This window comes from Falco naumanni, chromosome 5 (genome assembly GCF_017639655.2).
Source record: "Falco naumanni isolate bFalNau1 chromosome 5, bFalNau1.pat, whole genome shotgun sequence".
Taxonomy (NCBI): domain Eukaryota; kingdom Metazoa; phylum Chordata; class Aves; order Falconiformes; family Falconidae; genus Falco; species Falco naumanni.
In genome coordinates this window covers 8,351,527-8,373,045 of record NC_054058.1, presented here as the reverse complement: position 1 = coordinate 8,373,045, position 21,519 = coordinate 8,351,527, and the positions used below count along the sequence as shown (strand labels likewise).

At 43.1% G+C, this 21,519-nt stretch overlaps 1 protein-coding gene across 1 annotated transcript; it reads left to right on the top strand.

Annotated features, from left to right (window-relative positions):
- The first annotated feature begins 1,058 nt into the window (after nucleotides 1-1,058).
- FKBP4 (FKBP prolyl isomerase 4) lies at nucleotides 1,059-21,465 on the top strand. Its single transcript, XM_040595822.1, has 10 exons — nucleotides 1,059-1,315; nucleotides 5,094-5,238; nucleotides 6,403-6,545; nucleotides 10,882-11,002; nucleotides 11,732-11,888; nucleotides 13,090-13,180; nucleotides 13,522-13,605; nucleotides 14,387-14,572; nucleotides 15,098-15,337; nucleotides 19,166-21,465. Exons 1-10 carry the CDS (start codon nucleotides 1,232-1,234, stop codon nucleotides 19,262-19,264), a joined length of 1,350 nt encoding a protein of 449 aa, XP_040451756.1. The 5' UTR covers nucleotides 1,059-1,231; the 3' UTR covers nucleotides 19,265-21,465.
- Nucleotides 21,466-21,519: the final 54 nt, after the last annotated feature.

The following is a 21,519-nucleotide window of genomic DNA, read 5'->3' as shown; positions in this document are numbered from 1 at the left end:
GGGCCGGCAGCGCCCAGCACCCGTCGGGAAAGCGGGAGGAGAGAGGGGAAGGGAAAGTTCAAGAAGGGTCGGGAAAGCGCCGCGGGAAGTCGCAGCCGTCGCGGGGAGCGCGCAAAGCTGTGCGAGGGGGCCGTGGGAGCCATGGCTTGCAGTGAAACGCCGAACACGTTTAACATTTTGGCCTTATTTGTGCCTGAAGTGACGGACAAGGTCCGTGTTTTGATTTTACATCATGGGAAGTGGCAAATGATTTGGTCAAAAATAGCATTCAGCCCGCGAGGTTTGCGCAGATGCCGAGCAAGCCCATAATCTGGTCTGCTAATTTCTCTACACTTGCACTAATGCTCTCTAATGCACTCTTCATATCCAGAGGGCGCATCCCTTTTTTGATGCATCCCCAAATATTCCAGCAGCAGGCTGAGGTACAAAATGGTGCTACCAACCCTTATGGATATGGACAGACAAGCCACACAGCCTGCGCTCTGCGCCCTAAGCGAGTCCTGGTCCGGGGTTAACAAACCGTTTTCAAGCACATGATTTCTAACGGGACCGCCACACCGGCAAGCCAGGTGATGCCCCGAGCTCCCGGGGCTGCACGCTCGCTGCCGGCACGTTGCTCCCGTGCCTGATTCTACCTTTCCTGCGCTCGTCCACAGCTCGCGGTGGGCGAAAACGCAAGCAAGCGCCAGGCAGCTGCAGAGGCCGCGGTGGCAGCAGGGCTGGCTCTGCTCCGAGCCCAGCTGAGCGCAGCGCCTTGCCCGGGCAGCGCAGGGGGCAGCGGCCCCTCCCCGCTGCGGGGCCGGACCCTGCGCCACCTGCGGGAGGCGGGCGCGCTGCCCGCGCTGCACAAGCGGGCCCTCCCGCCCCCCCCAATTAACTCTTCCTCACCCTCCGGCCGTGTAACGCCGGCCGCCTCCCCGGCCTCCTCTCCGCCCCCAGGGGCGACACACACTTTCACCCCGGCCCCTGGCACGGCCGGGCGCTTTGCGGCAGCCTCTCTAGAAACTTCTCGGTCCCTCCCTCTCCCCTCCCCTTCCTCCTCCCCGCCGCCCGCGAGCCGGCGCTGCGGCGAAGGCAGGAGGGAGGGCGGCGCGCGGCGCCCGCCCCCGCCCGCGCTGCTCGGAGCCGGAGGCGCAGCGAGACGCGAGCCCCAGCCCGGCGGGAGGCCGGTGCCGACCCCCCCCCTCGCGGAGCGGCTCTTCCCTGCGCAGCGGTGGCAGCGGCAGGCGGCATGACGGCGGAGGAGATGAAAGCGGACGGGGCTCCCTTGCAAGGGGTGGACATCACCCCCAAGCGCGATGGGGGCGTCCTCAAGGTACCTGGTGGCTGGGGCGGCCGCTCCGCGTCCCCGCCCCCCCGCAGTGACTCGGAGGCCGGTGGGGAGGGGTCCGCACGGGAGGGGTGCGTGTCCCTCCTCGCCTGCGGGCGGGCGCCCCCGAGTACGTTGCCGTGCCGGGGCGGGTTGTGCCCGCTGAGGGGCCGGGGCCGCTGCCCGCAGCCCTGCCGCTTCAGCGCGCGCGGAGGGCGGGAGGCCGCCTCAGGCGCGCACGCGCTGCCCGCCCGCGGGGGCTCCCACACGGCGGTGGCGACGCGGGGCTCCCCTCAGCTCTTCGGGGCTCCCCCGCCGGCAGGGCGAGCCGCAGCCCGGGCCGCCCGCTAGGAAAGCCCGGGGCCGTGGTGGAGGGGAGGGGCTGCTTGCTGCCTTCGGGCTTTTCCCTGGGGCCGGGGGTGTGGGGGGGGGGTGTGCGGGGGTGCCGGGCCGCGCTCTCCGCCCCGCTCGCAGGGTGCGGCTCTGCCCGCACGGCGTTTTTTGGGGGGGAGTGGGGGGTGGGTGTCCGGGCCCGCCCCCCAGCACGTGTTCGGGGGCTGGGAATTAAAGATGGTGCCGCGGCGGGGCACGTGTGGCTCGTCTGCGGCCGTGGTTGTGGCGCAGCGCGGGGCTGTCTGCCTGCGCCCGCCCGCCTTTGCGGCGCTGGAAGCGGGGCGCTCCATCTTGGCGCGAGCTCCTGGCGCGCGCCGGCCGCTCGTACCTGCGGTGGCGCATCGTGCACGTGCGCCCGGTGTGAAGCCGGCGGCGGGAGCTGGGCCGGCGGCCCGTTGGTGCGGGCTCGGCGGGAGCGCTGGCTGCGAGCCAGCTGCAGGTGAGGCCGCTGGGGCCACCCCCAGGGCAGGCTGCGGGAGCGGCTTGTGCCCTGTATTCAACGTGCCAGTAGACTGGCTTCTATCCTTTGTACTGGAAAGTCAGTTGATACGTGCAGCAGCGTTTATACCATGAGGGGGAGTTGCACTAACTTCCTCTGTCAGATATTTCCTATTTCCATATCTCTAGAAACTTCTAATGATCACTGGAAACGTGTTGGTTGTTTTTTTTTGAATCACAGTGAGATTTCATAGTTGCGGTGTTAAAAAGAAGAAAAGTAGCACCACAGCAAAGCAGCAAAGACAAAACTCTAGTTTTAGCCTTTAGAGCCTTCTGGCTTTAAATTCTGGGTTTGTCATAGAGGTGCCGTCTGCAGTCTCAGGAGGGTTATCAGGGGCCAGATTGAAGATGTGTGGCTGGTTTCTGTACTCTGCTTTCCCATGTTTCCAGCTTATGTGCTTTGGTGAAAGTTTCTATTTTTTACATATAGCACAGATTAGAGCATTAGGTTAGAGTTCTCATCTGCGTGGCTGCCTGGGAAGCTGCCCACGGGTCTCCTGCATCTTGGATACCTAACTAAGCATGGTAAAAGGCAGAGAGTGTGTCTGTCTACATCGTGCAATCCCCACCTTTTGATGGTGGAAAAGCAGCAGGTGACTCTTCAAAATATTTTAAAAAGGGGGGAGGAAAAATACTGGCGAGAGAGCTGAGGTTGTGAGAACTTCAAAAAAGGTGAGATTGTGAATTGATAAGGCAAAAGACTGTAGAGGTCATGAAGTCCAGCCTTCATGGATTTTATTTTTCTATACTAGAGTGCAGAATACACCCATTGAAATCAAGGGTCTAATTCTGAACTATCTGCAACAATCTTGTACTAGTATGATTGCACTGATTCCACGAGGTTTTTTAATTTTTTCGTTAGCTTTGTATCAGAATAGTATCCAGAGGTTTTTTTCTGGTATTGCTCAATGTGATTGCACTATTTCTAGTGTAAACACTTAAGTTTAGAAATACTTGCCATCACAATATGAACAGAAAAGCCAGGTTTCTTCATCTGAAAGGGAAATAAAAATCTTACAGAAAATAGGGTTGCCCTGTTGAGTATATGAAAAAGTGAAATGAGTCTCTTGAAAATTAAGTAGATGCAAAAGAATAATAATGCATAAATACTGAACATGAGATATTTGTTAGTTTTATGTTGAATAACTTAGTATGACGCCACAAGAATATGGCATTTGGGATAGTAAGTTTTCATTAAAAGCAGCTACCGTTTCAAAGTGACTTCAGTTTGGCTGCTTTAAAATTACTAGTTTGGATCCACTGGTTTTATACATACATCTAAACATGATGTAGTTTAGGTTGGTTACCAGATTCATGTTATTTTCATATGTCTCTGTTCCCTTACCTCTGTGATCTGTGATAGTGGTTGCTTGATTTTTTGCCTTCCTTGGAGGAGAAATCAGTAATTAGTTCTGTAATGCTAATAACTGCTGTAGCACTGAGGTGGTGCAGGGTAAGGGGATGGTGTGCTGTGTGAGATCAGGCATCCCTTTTCATACTGAGAATTCTCTCCCTAGGAAGCTGAGCAGGTAGTATTTTTTTCAAGATTTTACTTTTTTCCCCTCGTCTTTTATGTATCCAGTGAGGTGCTTTCAGTTTGTTAAGAGTCTGTTCGCATTGCCTCAGCTTTGGTGAAGGGTGCTGGCATTTCAGCCATATAGTCAGCTGCAGGGATGATGAAAGGCAGAGTGGGAGATAGACAGTGGTTGGTTGCAAGAAGTTGAAATTTGGGAAGGAGTCTCCCAGTGGTCTGGTTCCTGCAGTGAAAACCACGATTGGTGTGGAAGCATGACATCTTTATAGTTTTTCTTCAAAGGAGGGACACCAATCCATACTTCCATATAACTGTCCTTGAGTAAATGTTTATCTTGTGTGAACAGGATGTTTTTCAGGTCTCTATAGATGCAAGTGAATAGGGTTCTCCATTGGTTACCTTTTGCCTAGCTAAAGTAATGCAGAACTTTGGCTCTGAGCTAGATGGTTTCAGTCAGTGTTGGAGAAAACTCAAATCTGAACTTCTGGATTCCTGTTATGGGCAAGGCTTCATATCCTTGCCCTATGAGATATGTCAGTATTATTCTCTTATTTTTATATACATTTTAAATGGATACTAGAGAGACTGGCTAATCTTGCATTTTGTATAGTGTGCATTTAGTTGCTATTGGTCTTGCTAGCTAGGCTGGGGAACCTCTTGGGAAGAAAATTAAATCCTTGCAGTTGTATGTGAAACTGGGGTGCTGGCACCCAGAGTGGTGGCAAGACAAAAATACAGTTTAATAATTCCTAAGTGTTACTGTGGTAGCTGCTAGAACTAACCCGCATTGGGGCGAGATTCTGTTAACTTTTGTTGAACTGTCTGGTTTCACTTGAGCAATCCTGAATTGCATGTTAGAATGGATTTTGCATGGAAAGAACTAGCTGATTTCTTATTTAAATGCTTTACCTAGAACACCAAACTTGTAGGTAATGATAGAGTGAGTGGTGGTGAGGAAAGTACTTGAATAAATAAAAAAAAAGGCAGCTTGCCTAATGTTTTACCTGTTAAAGTTTCAAGAACATTTAAAATCTTGTTGAGGAAATTAAGTGACATTGCTAACTATAGATGCAGAGAGATCTGTAAGCTGGTGCCAACTGTTGCCAATTAAGTTCTTGTATCACAGCAGAGCCATCTTAAGGCTCCTGCATTTGCAACACTTCTAATCTGTAGACAGAATAGCCAATCCATTTCCAAATAACTGAAGTAGACCTGCAAATCTTTTATCTAATGAAGATGATAATGCATGCACCTAAGTACGTGGAATTAATGTCCAATAGGCAGACTTTATTATTAATTATTATTATTAATCAAAAAAAGACTTTAATGATCTTTATGTTGCTTACTGTTTTTTCTCAGGTTGTCAAGAGAGAAGGCAGTGGGACAGAGTCTCCGATGATAGGTGATAAAGTGACCGTCCATTACACAGGATGGCTTCTTGATGGCACAAAATTTGACTCCAGTCTGGACAGGAAAGACAAATTCTCATTTGACTTGGGAAAAGGTAATAACTTGTGTTTGGTATTAATAATTGAGATGGGATTTCCTTGCATGTATGACTCTTTGCACCTTAAAGTTGCTATTTAAATTGGTTTTCAGAGCTTAAGGTTTATTTTCTGGCCAAATCAGAATGGCTTTGAGATTTTTCTGAATGAGGGAATTGTGTAGCCCCTGAGGCCTGCTGAAGAAATTACAGGCCTTGGACAAAGCACTCCAGGGGAGCAAATTTGCACTGAAGTACAGTGATAAAGGATGGTTAAGTAGCCAGAATATGCATTTTGTTGGTACTTGTTTTGGCAAAGGCACAAATTCAGGAGTACTTAATAGTGACTAGACACTGGAACAGAGCGCATAGGGGCAGCTGTCAGCTGCAGCATGATGAAACGTACTCCCTTTTTCCCTTAGTTTCCAAATTAACCCAAATATGAATCTTGAAGTACACCTCTTTATTATCAAAAACCTTCATTTTTTGAATGCAGAAATACAAACATCTTTGTTTCAGCAAATCTTAGACTACTGAATTGTTTGGTTTTTTTCTGCTGACACTTCCTCACCCACTGTTTTTTTTTGATTGAGAGATAAATTCTGTGGTGTACTGAAATTTGAGATAATACGAAGTGTACCTATTAATGCAAGACTAATAAAAAAGCTGCTTGATTGAGTTGAAAGGAGCAGCAAGTAGGAGAGCTTGAGGAAAAGACAGGATTTTGTTACTTGAGATTCCAGCTTCTGCTCGCTTTTGGCTTTAGAAGGACTACTTCTGTTTTCCTCCCCTTCCCATTCAAGTGGATGTTAACTTCTAGTTACCACTTGTGCTGCTCTTTGCCAGCTGATAAAGTAGAGAGAGAAAAGATTGTTTTCAAAATAGGAGCAGGCAATCTCTTGCCCTAAGACCTTCAGTTTATTGTTATTTCCTCGTACTTGAGATTGTGCCAAGCACTTCAGTCCATGTCTGTATTCAGATTACTTGTGTCCCCTATAGGGGAGGAAAAGAATCACTACACCTAGAATGAAGAAACCTTTGATAAATCAGAGCAATCACAAGTCTTTCAGCATTTCTGCTCTGTCTTAGCTTTTGTATACTGAAAGCACTGAAGTTCAGTTTTACAGCTGATCATGCCTTTCATGTATGCCTAGCAATCATGTGATTGAAATTTGACTTGCATAGGTGAGGTGATAAAAGCATGGGACATTGCTGTGGCAACTATGAAGGTTGGTGAAATCTGTCAGATTACATGTAAACCAGAATACGCCTATGGCTCAGCTGGGAGCCCCCCAAAGATACTTCCCAACGCTACGCTGATTTTTGAGGTAAGTGAGAGATGGTCACTAAAACCGTATGCTTGAAAAACACAACAAAGATCAGATTTCAGTGTAGAAAATATGTGATGTAATACCCTTTTAAAACAGGAATGTTAGGTTTTCAAAAGAAAAAGTGTGCTCAATTAGGGTAATGTGGGCAATGTACAGAGTTCTAGTCTAGCTGCTACTGATCTGCAGTGGCTCAGGTTCCTTTATTTTGGAGTTCTTAAAAATACTTGAATGTTTTCCAGGGTTCATAGTTTTTATTTTACAGTTACAGAATGAATCACTATGGGAGAGTGCAGGTTGGGAGGGTGGACCCATCTTAGTGACAGACTCTGAAGTAGTTGAAAAAATGGAATTTTTAACCCTCTTTCTACTTCATAGGACTCAAAGTAATGATACTTATGTTGAACATGTAAAAGATCTCAACAACAGGAAGAGCAATTAATGTCCTAGTAACATTTTTTTTGTACTTTTTTTTGTGTTTTCTTTGCAATATTAACATGATTTTTTATGAGCTGTTTGGGGGAGAAAAGAGATAATGGTGCCATATAAACTGCTGGACTATAAAAGTGTATTTGAACAGCCGTGCAACTATGAACTCGGTTTTCTGTAGAGCTGAGCATTTTAATAAGCCTTAAAGCACCATAAGAGTTTGCATTCAGGTTCCTTGTTTATGACCAATGTCTGTGGATCCAGGCTACATTGATCAATATTACCATCACAGAAAGTAGTCTGTACACACTTGGTCCCTGTGATAGATTCTGACAGTCCTGGGTTTGGGGTCTGGATAACAGTGATTTTGCAATTCATGTGGACAGTTGGCTTCCTGGGAGGTGAACTGGGTGTCTTGGTGAGCGTGGAGCCAGTTAGTGTGGGTATTTCTTAACCTTGTCAGCAGAGGACGGAACCCATTTCCTAGGGATCTTCAAGGCATCTTCCCTCGCCATGTGCCCCCCACAAAGGGATTGGAAATAGCAGCTGTCTGTTGTGCGTTATTTCAGTAGTGAGGGTGGCTTCTCAGAATGCTGAGACTCTTAATGTATGGAAAAATCAAACATGATACTAAAGCAGTTCCTGGAGCATGCTCTGACAAACAGTCTAAACTGTGTTTGGGAGGATATATTTCTTTTTATTGTTGAAGCAGTTCAATTTTCCAAGAAATACTTTAATTGAACCTGAGAGAAGGCAGATGGACTTTAAATGTGTTTTTTTGAAAATCACTTTATTCTAAAATACTTAATCAATGAAATGGATTCCTATGTTAGAGGCATAAGGAAAATTAAGCCCTGATGATTGCTGTAAGATTGAAGGTTTCATCTAATACCTGAGAAAGGTAGAAGGAACTCACAGAGTAGGGACTGAAAGCCTGTTTAGATTTTAAGGGAAACAATGAGCATCTGTTAAGAAGGATAAATTAAACATAGTTGGATATTGTATTCCGATTTCTTTTCTTGCATGAACTTGTGAGTAATAGCATTAAAGGTGTATTTTGTGTGGAAGGATTAAAAAAATGCTGCCAGCAGGTAGTACCCCAGGCCACTAAGGGATAAGAACTAATTGAAAGTGTATCAAAACTCATGCCATTATTTCTGCAGTTGACTGTTGAAACAATAGTATCTTGTAAAGCTGTTTTTAAAGGGCATTTTTTAAATGGTTAACTCTGTAGATACTTGTGGCTTCTTTATATTGGCTAAAACTACACATGCTGGAATGCTCTGTGCTTTGCACAAGTGCGAGTGATACTAAGTACAATACAGGGCAGGATTTTGAAGGGAGAGTTTTTTTTCCTCTACCCCTCTGCATTTTTCTGCCCACCTCATTTTGTTGAGGGAAAGGAAAAACAAATAGACCTTCAGCATAGCAATTACTGAAGATGCTCACCTCTGTTTTTTACTGTCCATGTGCAGTGTTTCAAAGCTCAAGATCTTCTGCCTTGTCAGCATGATGAAGTATTCTGAAGGGCTTAGCAGTAGCATACAGGATGCTACATTGTTGTCCTGCAACAAGAGATAATACCTAACCTTTTGATAAATAAAAGCGCTACCTGCAAGATGAGATTTGTTTCATCAGAGTAGTACTGAGTCTTACCTGATAGTCATCCAGATTAGCCACTTCCCACTAAATTTTTCTTAATGATGCCAGTCTGACCTCTCCATCTTCTGGGTAGTTTAGGTAAAAGTAGTGTTTCATTCATGACCCTCTCTATCCCCTGCCTGAGCAGTAATGTTAGAGGAGAAAAGGGAGAAAGAAAGAAAAACACTGAAGCTGCCTGTGCCTCCCTAACAAAAAGGCCTGCAGATGACTAGCTACAACAGATAAGCAGTGCTGGGTATATCCTGAACTGGGGGAGTGGAACTTAGATCCAGAAACTCTTTTTTATTAGGTAGAAGGGACTTCTAACTAGTATGACTCTCAGGTGCTTAAAATCTCTTGAGTTTCCACTCTTATAGTCCTGCCTCTACATTTTCTTTTTATTATTAGAACAGTGTCAGCATGGTGCCTTTGCAAGTGCCGTAACCATACTAAAATTCTGTGCAAGTAGCCTTAAAAATGACCCTGTAAAACTTATTTAAAAGTTTTTTGTAGCTATGTCATCACCACATCAGCATTTCATTATGACCAGAAATAATGGATGTCTTATGGTTCGGAGTTTTGGTGGTTTTTTTGTTTGGTTATGTTGGGGGGGTTTTCTTTGTTTTGAGGGTTTTGAGCTGTTATCGTGGTTGCTTTTGCTAAGGAATATAAACAGATAGATTCTTCCATAGAATACTGTTGTGTAGGTGGAAAAAAAAATAATGAGGAAACCCGTATGTCATCAGTGGGATGTTCTGGAATGACTTTGCTTGTTTCGGACAAACTGAAGATAAAGACCAGAATATTATTTGTTATTAGGTATCCATCAAAATACAAAGTGGAAGTACTCTTAGTGCTGGTGAATATTCAATTCCTTTTGCATTCTGGGTATCTTAAGTCCAGTGTCATGAACCTCCACAGCATTAGCCCTGAACTTTTTTTTTTTTTTAATGAGGTACTTAGTCTAAACAATACTGATTATAATGGCTTACTCTTCTGTGCTGTTTTTACTATTGTTTTACTCAAACATGGATAGCAAAAGACTTTTCTTAAGGTAATAGCCACAACAAATTTCTTCTGTGACTAGAGTATTTTTTCATCTTGTCATGGCACTCCCACTTTAAACTATGATTTGCATTGGAGACTTGGGAGAGCATGTGAAGATTCAGGCTTATCTCCTGCATTAACACCAGCTCTTTAAAATTCTGAAAAATTTGTTGCAGTAACAAGTTTAGATGAAAAGTGGGCCAGATTATGGTTTTGTTGTTTTATCATTCTTCTGGAAATATATTTTTTCTGAAATGATTCCACAATAAGGCAAGACTAGAGGGGAAAAAGCAGTGAGTAGAAAGAGAACACCAAACTCTGTGCAGTGATGCAGGGGAGGATGACATAGGACTTTTGAAACTATTGTTCTCTGTCACAAGAGCAGGAGGCTGGAGAAACAGGTGGGAAATAGCCGAAGTCTGAAAAGATACCCTTTAATTTGTTTTAATATTGCAGGACAGGCATTTGAAATCAGTTTGGACTCAGTTTGAAACACTATAGATGTGAATTTGAACTATATATGGAATTCAGGGTATAGTCAAGACTTAAGGATAACAATTGTATGTTTATATTCAATTTTTCTGCTCCTGTTGTCCTCGTGTTAATTACAAACCTCCCTGGCCCTTGGATGCAGTGACACCACTGGTGATTCTACTCAGCTGTAAAGCGAGAGCTCTGATAAGCTCTGTAAGACAGCTGCTGATCAGTGTGGTAGCACTGCAAAGTGGCAGTTGAGAGCATATTCTTCATGGCTTAATGTGTTCAAAAGGTATTTGCCCGCATATTAAAGAAACAAGCCTCAATCCCAAAAACCACTGTCCATACTTCCACCTGCAAACGTTAGCAAAAATACTACTAAAGAAGCCAATAGAATCTTTTTTTTGTAGTAGTCCCTAAGCATTGTGGCTCATGGAAGCTTTATTCAGAAACCAGGTTCACAGTCCTTTCAAATAAAGGATCTAATTTGTAGTACTGGGAGACCGATATTGCTGGAGAAAAAAAGCTGTAAAGGCCTGAAAGAATCTGAAACTCTTCAGTAGGTTTCCAGCCAGTATCTACTGAATATAGCATCTTCATAGCCTTGGTGGTTTAATATCTTAGAGGAGATAAACTAAGATAGTGGCTTTCTGAACATTTCAAAAGTACCTGGAGAGCAAATTCTGTGAATTACTGAATTGATGTGATGAAAATAAATGCACGGCTGCTCTTCCCTTCACAGATCGAACTTTTTGAGTTCAAGGGGGAGGATCTCACTGATGATGAAGATGGTGGCATCATCCGAAGAATCCGTAAAAAAGGGGAAGGCTACTCCAAGCCCAATGAGGGTGCACTTGTAGATAGTAAGTCTGTTACACAAATAGTAAATGGGTTTACTGGGGGGGGGGGGGGCCGGAGAGAGAGAACCTTTCTCCCAATCTACAACTCCTTGCCCTGAGGGATAGGAATATGTGAATTCTCTTTCCTTTACCAAGTAACTTAACAACACAGAGTAAGCTTTCTTTTTATTTTTAGCGAGGTTTACATTTTCCAGCAGCACCTGTGTTCTCCAGAGATACTGGATCTGATAAAGTGCTTATCTGATCACAAAAAGTAGATGGAGTCTAAGGAGGTATTGCCATTTGCTGAGGAACAAGAGGGGAAGTAGTTCTGGCATTTGGAGTGGGGAAAAAAAAACAAAACAACAACCACAAATCAAAACACCAAAACCCCAAAGGTGAACTCAGGGATAAGTACTTACTCAGAGTATGTCAAAATTAATGGCATTATTTCTGCAATTGACTGTTGAAAAATAGTATTTTGTAAAGCTGTTCTTAAACAGCATTTTTAAATATATAAGTCTTATGGCTTATTTATATTGCATCAAATTACACATGGTGGTTCATAAAGTTCAGCAGCAGAAGTTTTATTTGCTAATGGTAGCAGTAGCCACCATAGGTAGTTGTTAAAAGAGAAAAAAAGACTGTTCAGGAGGAGGCTTTGGCGCTTCCTATATTAGCTGTGCTACCTGCCCTTTACCATATGTGGATATCTTCTGATTTTTCTCCGGGTGGTTCTGTTTTTGTTACCAGTCCAGTTTGAAGGCCGATGTGGAGATCGTGTTTTTGACAGGCGGGAATTGCGGTTTGAGATCGGAGAAGGTGACAACTATGATCTTCCTCATGGTCTGGAGAAAGCCATTCAAAAAATGGAGAAATCTGAGGAATCTGTGTTCTATCTCAAACCCAAGTATGCTTTTTCTGATCTTTTGGTACTTTAAGGTCTTCTATTAAGCATCTGGCAAGAACAAAGCGTTTTGTTGTAACGCTTTTCAGCATTTTTCAGTGCTCTGGTAAAACCATGATCAGTCCCAAAAGTTTGATGTATAAGTATGAAGCTAAGATTGCCTTGCCACTTGGTTGTGAAGTGATGGCACTCCAAAAGAAATTTATTTAAGCCTCTGTAGTGTTGATCTTGGTGAATATAAAAAAAAATTAATTGTTGCTCTTTAACTCACATTTTTGTGGTCCCTCTTAATGAAACAGTACTTAACTATACAGCAGTACTTATAAAGATACCTAAAGAACAGCCTTAGAATAGGAAAAGAGCCTTCTGAGGAGCCCAGTGTGACCAGATAGCTAGTCCTTAGGTGATGTGGTTAGTAAAGATTCCTATAAATCTTTTGTCAGTAGAAAACTTGCACTGGTATTCTGAAAGCCTTTTCAAAAAAAGCCTTTAAGACTCCTGTGAGATACAAGGCAAAGTCATGCAAACCTTGGCCCATTATAGAATTCTCTAACAACAGCTAACCAAGACATATGACTGCCCAATATTGTCACCTTAGTCAGTTTAGGATATAAGCAGAATTTTCTCTTTACAGTGAGAACATATCTGAAACAAGTGGAGTTTGCACTGATAGTTAACTTCAGTTTTTATTTTATAAGTTTTTTTTGAACTGGAACTGAACCTGATGGGAAAAGAGGGATACTGATTGCAAAGCAATCTGATCTTGAGGGTTTTCCTCTTAATATGCAGCTTCTTACTGGAGTTGCACTGCATTCAGTCTTGGGTCATGAATATAAAGCAAGATATGTATAACTTTAAAGTATATTCTTTTTTCCTCGATGGAGAGAGAACTTGCTTTTCCTTCATAGAAGCTAAAAAAAGAAAGAATAGGAACTGGTGACTGAGAGAGTAATGAAATTAAACCCAGGTTTCTCTAGTTTTCTTCTACCTTGTGCTTGCTAATTTTAGAATAGTACTGAGAATTCTTCAAGCCTTTGTCTTTTATTAATGCTATATAGGCATCCCAGATTTGCATATTTTTGTTTGCCTCCAGCTTCCTGTGTATTCAATATGGCTGGATGGATAGTTTTGGAACTTGCTTTTTGTTGGTTTGTTTCTTTCTTCATTTCATTCTTTTCTTCCTCTCACCGCCTTGATCTTACAGCTATGGTTTTGGAAGTGCTGGGAAGGAGAAATTTCAGATCCCTCCAGATGCAGAGCTACAGTATGAAGTGAAACTCAAAAGCTTTGAAAAGGTAGGAATGAGAGATGAAGTCCCAAAGAGATTGGGAGATGGGGGGAGAAGTGTGAGTGCAGCTTAAACAAAGATGATGGAATCCTTGAACATTGATCTGAAATAAGGAAGCCACTGTTGTGAGAGATGACGACATGCTGGGAGCTCTTGGCTGAAATTGTCCTTGCTTTTATAGTATATCCCTGTCCGTTGCTGTCAGTGTCTCTACTGCACTAGCCCAGTTTGCAGGGTGAAACTGCTTTGCCAGACCTCTCTCTGTCATACTGTTAGTGGGAAGCAGTACAGCCATTTGGGTCTCCCCAAAAGCTGCATCATTGACTTGAATTGTTTCTGTTTGGATAGGCTAAGGAGTCCTGGGAAATGAACACAGATGAGAAGCTGGAGCAAAGCGGCATTGTGAAGGAGAGAGGCACTCAGTACTTCAAGGTAAACTACAGTCCCCAAGTAATAATAACATTTCTTAGTCCATGTTATGAGCCGATAATGATGATTACAGCTCCTGTCATTTCAGAGTGGTGTTCATGATATTCTGTGGTTTTATAAGGAGAACTGGAGGGGAAGGTGTCTTTTGAAAAACAACCAAACAAAAAAAACCAACAAAAAACAAACAAAAAAACCACACAAACAAACAAAAAAAAAACCCACAAAAAACCACACCTCAAGAGTTGGAATATCCAAAGAACTAACTCTGCAGGGAGTTAGTTCTCTCTGTCAGAGCTGTTTGCTTGTACCTACAGGTAATTCTGGGGCATACATTGAATAGTAGCAAGGTTACAGTATTTAGGTTCCTGCTGTGGGATAGTGCTGTGAATGAGCAATGTTTGTTTGGGTAAAGATATGTAGAAAAGCAGTTTCAAACAATTTGACCAGTCAAAGGCAAGAGTTCCCCATTATCTTCAGGACACAACAATAGTGCTGTTTTGAAAATGCCCCATCTGCTTTGTTTTTTATCAAAAGTTGAATATAAAGGTGGGAGTTAAGAGTGAAGTATCAATGCTGGCCTATACCCCTAGTAGGTATTCCTAAAGGTTTTCTGATCCTATGCAGGAATGACTTTCAGAAGTATATTTTTGATGATTTAAATTAATTTCTGATGGAACTATTTTTTGTCAGATCTGTTGCTCAAAGTAAGCAGAAGGGGAGAGAGGGTGGTAAGTTACTGTGATGTTACTGTGATGTGTGATAGTTGAACTGCCTTCTTTTACAGGAGGGGAAATACAAACGAGCAGCATTACAGTATAAGAAGATTGTGTCATGGCTGGAGCATGAATCGGGACTCTCTGATGAGGAGGATACGAAAGCCAAAAGCCTGAGGCTTGCTGCCCACCTTAATCTAGCTATGTGCCATCTCAAGCTGAAGGAATACTCCCAGGCTTTGGAGAACTGCAACAAGGTAGTCAGGTTTGGTTTATTTTTAAACTGTGCAAGCCATCTGACAGTTTTATCTCTTGTTTTAACAATCTGAGGGACACCAGGCCACGTGGTGTTTGGCCTTTCTTATCAACTGGGAGTTGAGTAGTACTGAATACACAATGTAAAAATATCAGACAGGTTACTCTCATTATTGCTGTCCTTTTGAATACCTTTTACTAACTTGCTGCTACATGGAGAATATTCAAGTATTTGGCAGGTAGAAACACTGAGATGTGGTGAAGGTAGTTGTGTTGGCAAAGGTCCTTCAAAGTGGTGGAATAGAGCCAGACCTAAATCTTAGGTTTGCTGGTTCTCTACTCTCAAATAGCCAGTTTTCTTTGTACTTACTTCTACTGTATTCAGCTCACCTTATTAGTAAGCCCTGACAAGACTCTAAATTCACATCAGAAGGTACAGTTTCTAGCAGTCTCTGGTTTTCTGACTGCGTATTATTAAAAAAAAAAAAAAAATTCTGAATGTGGTTTGGTTTTGATTTTTAATACAGGCACTCGAATTGGATAGCAACAATGAAAAAGGCCTCTTCCGGCGTGGAGAAGCGCACTTGGCTGTCAATGACTTTGAATTGGCCCGGGGAGATTTCCAGAAAGTGATACAACTTTATCCAAGTAACAAAGCTGCCAAAGTGCAACTGATAACTTGTCAGCAAAAAATACGGGAGCAGCGTGAGAAAGAGAAAAAGATGTATGCCAACATGTTCCAAAGGCTTGCAGACAAAGACATAAAGGTAAGTAACACTACTCCAGAAGATTTACAAGAGGTGATGTCACATGTTAGACGTGGAACAGTGTTTTAGGCATTAAGCTTACTTCTTATTCTTAGCAAAGGTAAGTATAGTGGGAGAACACTCACGTAGCTTCCTCTGCGGGGAGAAAACACTTGAAAATACCAGCAGTCAAAATGGTGAGGCTGTCTTGTTTGAAGAAGACAACTGGCAATACCGAGCACTGCACAGAGTGGTTTTATGTATTTCAGCTGACTTTGCAACAGCTGAGCGTTAATCAGAAAGTAATTGAAGACATGAGATGCAAACATGGTAACGTTCAAGAACTGAAAAAAGCATCAATGTTCGTTGAACTGATTGTTCTGAAGCACAGTCTGTTTTGGTGCCTGGGTGGCCTGCCTACTGAGGCCTTACGTCTGTCGTACAGATGGTGCTCAGGATTGTCTCCATCCCAAATGTCACAGATCAGTTATGAAGTGTCAGTATGAATTCAGACTGTCAGATGACACATTATTCTACTGCATGGGTAGTTTTTGTACTAAGCTTTCACTAGAATTTTAGTAAATACTAGTTCGGTTAACAATGACAGTATTTGAATACAGGTTATAACAAGGTTGTATCAACTAGCAAGAAACATTTGAAGTTACTGGTGAGAATCATATATCCTAAGAAAATGTTCTGTTTTCCTTAAATGTGATGGTCCAGAAGGACTAGGTAAACCTGTAATTTCTAGGGCACATGTGGGATTTGTATCAGCCTCAGATTTTCTCAGTAACTTTGGGGAGGACAGAAGCTTCTGTCTTGTGAGGCTATTTTCACAGATTGTTGTCCACTTTCCCGGAATATGCATGGGATATGTCAATATTCTGTAGTTAACTATGTCAGTGAGCCTGTCCAAGGGCCTGCTGTCCTCCGATGAGTGTATCCTGACAATTCAGCCATTTCAGACTGAGTCGACAATTTCCTACATGAGATGCTTTATAAACCTCTCTTTCTTCCCTCCCCTGGTCTTTCAAACTGACATATCGGAAATAAATTTATCTCCTGGAGGCAATGGGAGATGTATTCCATTCTTCATCTCTTACTCTGCTAAAGTAGTCATAATAGTAAGCATGGGGTAATCACTCCTAACTGGATAGTTGGGTGGCCAAGCTGTTCTGTTTGTGGCTTTTCAGCTGTGTGTGTTGTGGGTGGGTGGTTGGTGGGTTTTTTCCCTCTCCAAAGAGGAGCAGTAGTTCTGTGGATTGGGTTCTGCTTCTCGTGAAGGAGTGAAACAAGCACATAAATGCAAACATTTCCCACTGGTTCTGTGAGGAAAGTGTCATTGTCCGTGTACTTACGTATCTCGCTGAGGCAGCCTGATGTCAACAGTCCTTGATTATTGGAACCTGGAAGAAAGTATTCTGTCCTTTTAGACATTGTCATGTATAACCATGCGGTACCTTAATTTTTGGTAGGATTTAATGTAAAACCTCAGGAAGAGCAACTAAACTAGAATTATTTCACTGTTGAACATCTTCACTTTTAAAATTACAGGTTTTAGTTGTCAGCTGTCAGGCTCTCCTGTGCAATTTCCTTTCAGCTAGCATAGCTGCTGGGAATCTGGCTTCCTCCACTAGTCGTGGGACACAGCAAGAGCTGCTGTTCAGAGAGGAAGAGTGGATCACTGAAGCAAGCTATACCCCCAAAAAGTACAAAAGGTGCTTTTCAAAATGCACACCTTGGGCCCTAAGACAGAGTGAGTCGTATTATTGTCCACAGGTGGACTCTAGTCTTCAGATTGCAGACTGTTGGGCATACTGCAGAGACGTGGCACTTAGGGCAGATTTTCCCATCTACTTTGGATAGGGTCAGCCTTTAGAGTCATGGAATCACAGAGGTTAGAAAAGACCCTTAAGATCATCAAGTCTAATGATTAACCTAGCACTACCAAGTCCACCAGTAAACCATGTCCCTAAGTGCTATGTCTGCACATCTTTTAAATACTTCCAGGGATGGTGGCTCAACCACTTCCCTGGGAAGCCTGTTGCAAGGCTTGACAGACCTTTTGGTGAATGAATTTTTCCTAATATTCAATCTAAACCTCACCTAGTGCAACTTGAGGCCGTTTCCTCTGTTATCACTTGTTACTTGGGAGAAGAGGCGGGCACCTACCTTGCTACAACCTCCTTTCAGGCAATTGTAGAGTGTGGCAAGTTCTTCCCTGAGCCTCCTTTTCTACAGGCTACCCCATTTTTTTTTCTACCCCAGTTCCTTCAGCTGTTCCTCCTAAGATTTGTGCTGTAGGCTCTTCACCAGCCTCACTGCCCCTCCTTGACACGCTCCAGCACCTCCATGTTTCCCCTGTAGCGAGGGGCGCAAAACTGGATGCAGGATTCAAGGTGTGGCCCTGCCAGTGCTGAGTACAAGGGGGATGATCACTTCCCTAGTCCTGCTGGCCCCACTTATTTCTGATACAGACCAGGGTGCTATTGGCCTGGCTCATTCTTGTCAATAGTTAAGACTATCTTGGGAATGTGCATATGTCTACATTTTTTTTTTTCCTCTTCTCTGAGCCACCTGGCCTACTTCAAATTGACGTGGTTTTGTATGAAAAGGGGGTCAATGGAACACAGAACCATAAACAAAGGATGCTTACTCCCCAGGTCAGGCTTGGGGATTTTTCTTGCAAGAAAACATGTTTTCCTGTTAATTCCATCTACCATGTTGCTTTATGTAGCTGCGACAGCTTATTAGTGGTGATGGGAGAAGTTCAAGAATTCTGGAGAAGAGGGTTTGTTTACCAGACATCTTCTGATGGCTAAGAGGGCAGCTTGGACTGTAGGTCCTAAATGCCTGACATCTGCATGGCTGATGGTCTGTTGAAGTTTGTCAGTCACTCTTGCATCAGTAGTTTGCTTCATAAATTTGAATAGTTCACATGTAAAGTGTGAATTTTTAAAGGTCAAGATGTTTATCGCCTTATCTTAGGTCCAGGATTGCTAGCTGACGGGTTTTCTGTGGAGAGGAGACTTCACTCTTGTGTGCTTCATAGAATGCTTCTAAGGATGAAAGCTGATCTTTGCCGGGGTGATGTTCGGCTGTGGTTTCTTCTTGCATCTTAAGCTGATGTAACAGTTAAGGATTGTGATGCTTTCTGCCCTCCTGTTCCCCTCCAACAGCACATGCTTATGTCCTTGCTTCTTGTCTGGTTCTCATCTAACTTTGTTATAAATCAGATGGTTCAGGGTGTTAGGCTGACAGGTGGAATAGCAATTTCATTGCAGTCTTTTGAGATGAGCAGGTCAAGACACTTCTACCTCCCTTTACTGTGTTTAAAAATTATTGCAAGGTCAAGATGTGCTGGTTATGTCCTGCTGTAAAAACTGACCTTGCCACATGTTGCTGCGAGTTGTCCAACAAAGATCCTTCATATTTTGAGTCTAGATGTGCCTCGTGCAAGTTGGGGCTGGGGGCAGGGTATGGGAATTGCTGAAACTGAAGCAGGACAAAAGCAGTTTTGTACAGAACTGCCTAAAGGAATGTCAGCTTGTGGGAGAACGCTTTCTTGAAGTGTTATGTGGCAAGCATGTGGACACCACGTTATGAATCACAACAGTCTAACACCAGTGTTATTTCTTAGCCTCCTCTAAACTGCTTTTGGTTTCTTGGATGCAGAAAAAATGCAAAGAAATTTTTCTTTTCTCTTGGCTGAAGGTCCTAATGTCTTAATTCAGTCTTGCAGGAAGACCAGGTATCCTAGTGATAAGAATCAAATGATGTTTGTGGTATTGTTTGCAAATGCTAGCAATTTTGTTTAACAGAGGAATATGTTCTTTGTCTCTCTTTTAGTCAGCTGCTACTCTTCACACCAGCCACACTGAAGATGCAGAAATGAAAGATGAGCAGAATGGAGTGGAAGATAAATCGGAAGTTGACACAGAAGCATAAAAACAAACCCTATTCCATTAGTTTTGTAAATGAAAGAATTTCCAGTGATTTAGACCTTTATTTTTCTACCTGGTTGGACAGTGGCTTCAGGGGAGCAGAGGCTGAAGCCACCATGCCACAGTCAGTTACAGCTTTATACGTCTGTTGAAGAAGCTGAGTGGCAGCATAAATCTGGTTTAATCCTAGGGACTTTATTTATTCATTCAGCCTCTGTTACTGTTGGGTTCTGTCTGGATTTACTCTGCTTGGTTTATTTGCATTTTGACATTGGTGTTTGTCTCCTGGTTCCAGCTCACTTTAATCTCAGGTTCTGCTTCCTAAATTTATTTCCTTGATTTCTTTCAAGTAATCAGCCTTTTCCAGGAGTCTTCACATGAGACTTGAGAACAAATTGGCGCTCCCAGTTCTTCTGCCTTGGGATTGCCCCCTTGCCTGCCCCCCCCCCCCCCTTCAGTAGGGAGTCCCTTCCATTAAGTGTTGTAACCTTTCTTGTATGCCTCCTCTTTGCAAATTGCTGAAGGTTAAGACTGTGAAGTCACAGCTTAAGTAATAAAAGATCCAATTAAACTCAAGAAAACAGAACTTCTCGTGGGTTTTTATTGGGATTTGCACAGAATTAATATAATTTTACTGTCCTTTGGAAATTCAGTGTTTTCTCATCCACGCAGTTGTGTGGTAGCCACAGTATCTGATTATTTTAGTATGTTGCTTGTTCATCGCCATAAGGGAATTTCCACAGTAATTGGCACAGCATTTATCCATATATTTGCAAAAGGAAAAACTGTTGTGGAAAACTGTACAAGTGCAAGGCTGTAACCTATGCATAGAGCTTATTTTCTGTTTGTATTACTACCTTCCACTTCACTCTCCACCTTGTAAAACTGGACCAGGAAAAAAAAACCTCATTCATTTATACCTGAAAGTGTCTGGCTTTGAAGAGAAAATAGGTGATACTGGTTTAACATGTTACAAATACTTCCAGATCCTCATGAACTACAGATTTCTGGGTGATTCAAATGTCTGCTTATCCCTATTTCGCAAGAAAGCTATTACTTGATGTTCTACTTCTTTCTGCAGTATGTAGTGTGTCTTGTTTGGGGGCAGGTTGTGCTTATGGGTTTTGTGTGGGCTTTTTGTTGGGGTGTTTTTTTGTGTCTGCAGGCATGGAACATACTACTCACTCACCTCTGTTTATCTTGTTATGTAGAGTTAAACTCAGCATCTCCACTGTCCTGCTCTGAGACACTAGCAGCAGGGACACATTTTTGCCTGTTCTGCAGGAAGCAGGTAGATAATCTGTTCCTTTCAGATAAAAAAAAAAAAATTCTTCTTGCAGTGAGAAAGATGTCTTTGGATGGGATGGGATGGGCTGGAATTGTGTCTATTGTGGAGTATCTCTGTTGTAACATGAATGACATCTGAAATGTTAGCTTGACTTCCTGGTCTCCTTTGCTGAGACTGAAGTACTGTGTAACTTATTCATGGGTTTCTTTATGGGCAGGAGGCTGCCAGTATCAGCTCTCTGTGAAAACTGTTTCACTTTGTACCAAAGCATGACTATCTCGTAATGGGAATTGCAGACAGGTTACAACATGGTGTAACAAGAATGCTTGTCAACTGAAGTTTCAAGAGGGGGATTTCCAGCCACACAACAGTATGGGGAAGCAGGAATGCCAAGGAAGTTATTTTTCTCCTGCAAAGAAATACCTTGATTTGTTGGCAGTTACTACTAGAAATACAAGCCCCTGGGGCTAAAACTTGGTGTGTGAAAGCAAGCACAGGGCTAAGTCCTAATGATGAAATTTCTAATTCTTGGAACATCAAATTCCAGAAATCTCCCGTAGACCTGACAGTTCTTCAGCATGTTTTGGAAAGTAACAAGTGAGATGATTTCTATAGAGCATCTACAAAATTGCTAGAGTCAAGGGTGGATAATACGTTCAGTGTGAGCAGTCTTTGCCCTTATTGTTGCTACATAACAAATACTTAAGAATGTAAATGTAAGTGCACTATACATTCAGGCAGCTGAAGGATAATCCCATGCCGTCTTTAAAAATGTGGCTAGTCGCCAGCAGCAGATGGCACACTGGTGTTTCTAAGTGAGGTCGTGCATGTAAACTCCGAATATAAGCTATTTGTTACGTCCTTATAGAAAAACGCTTAAAATAAACAATTACGGTATCGGCTTTGTAAACCACGCACACCTGTCTGGCTTTTTAAGTCCTTCGCCCTGTGCAACGCTCGTAGCGGTTGTA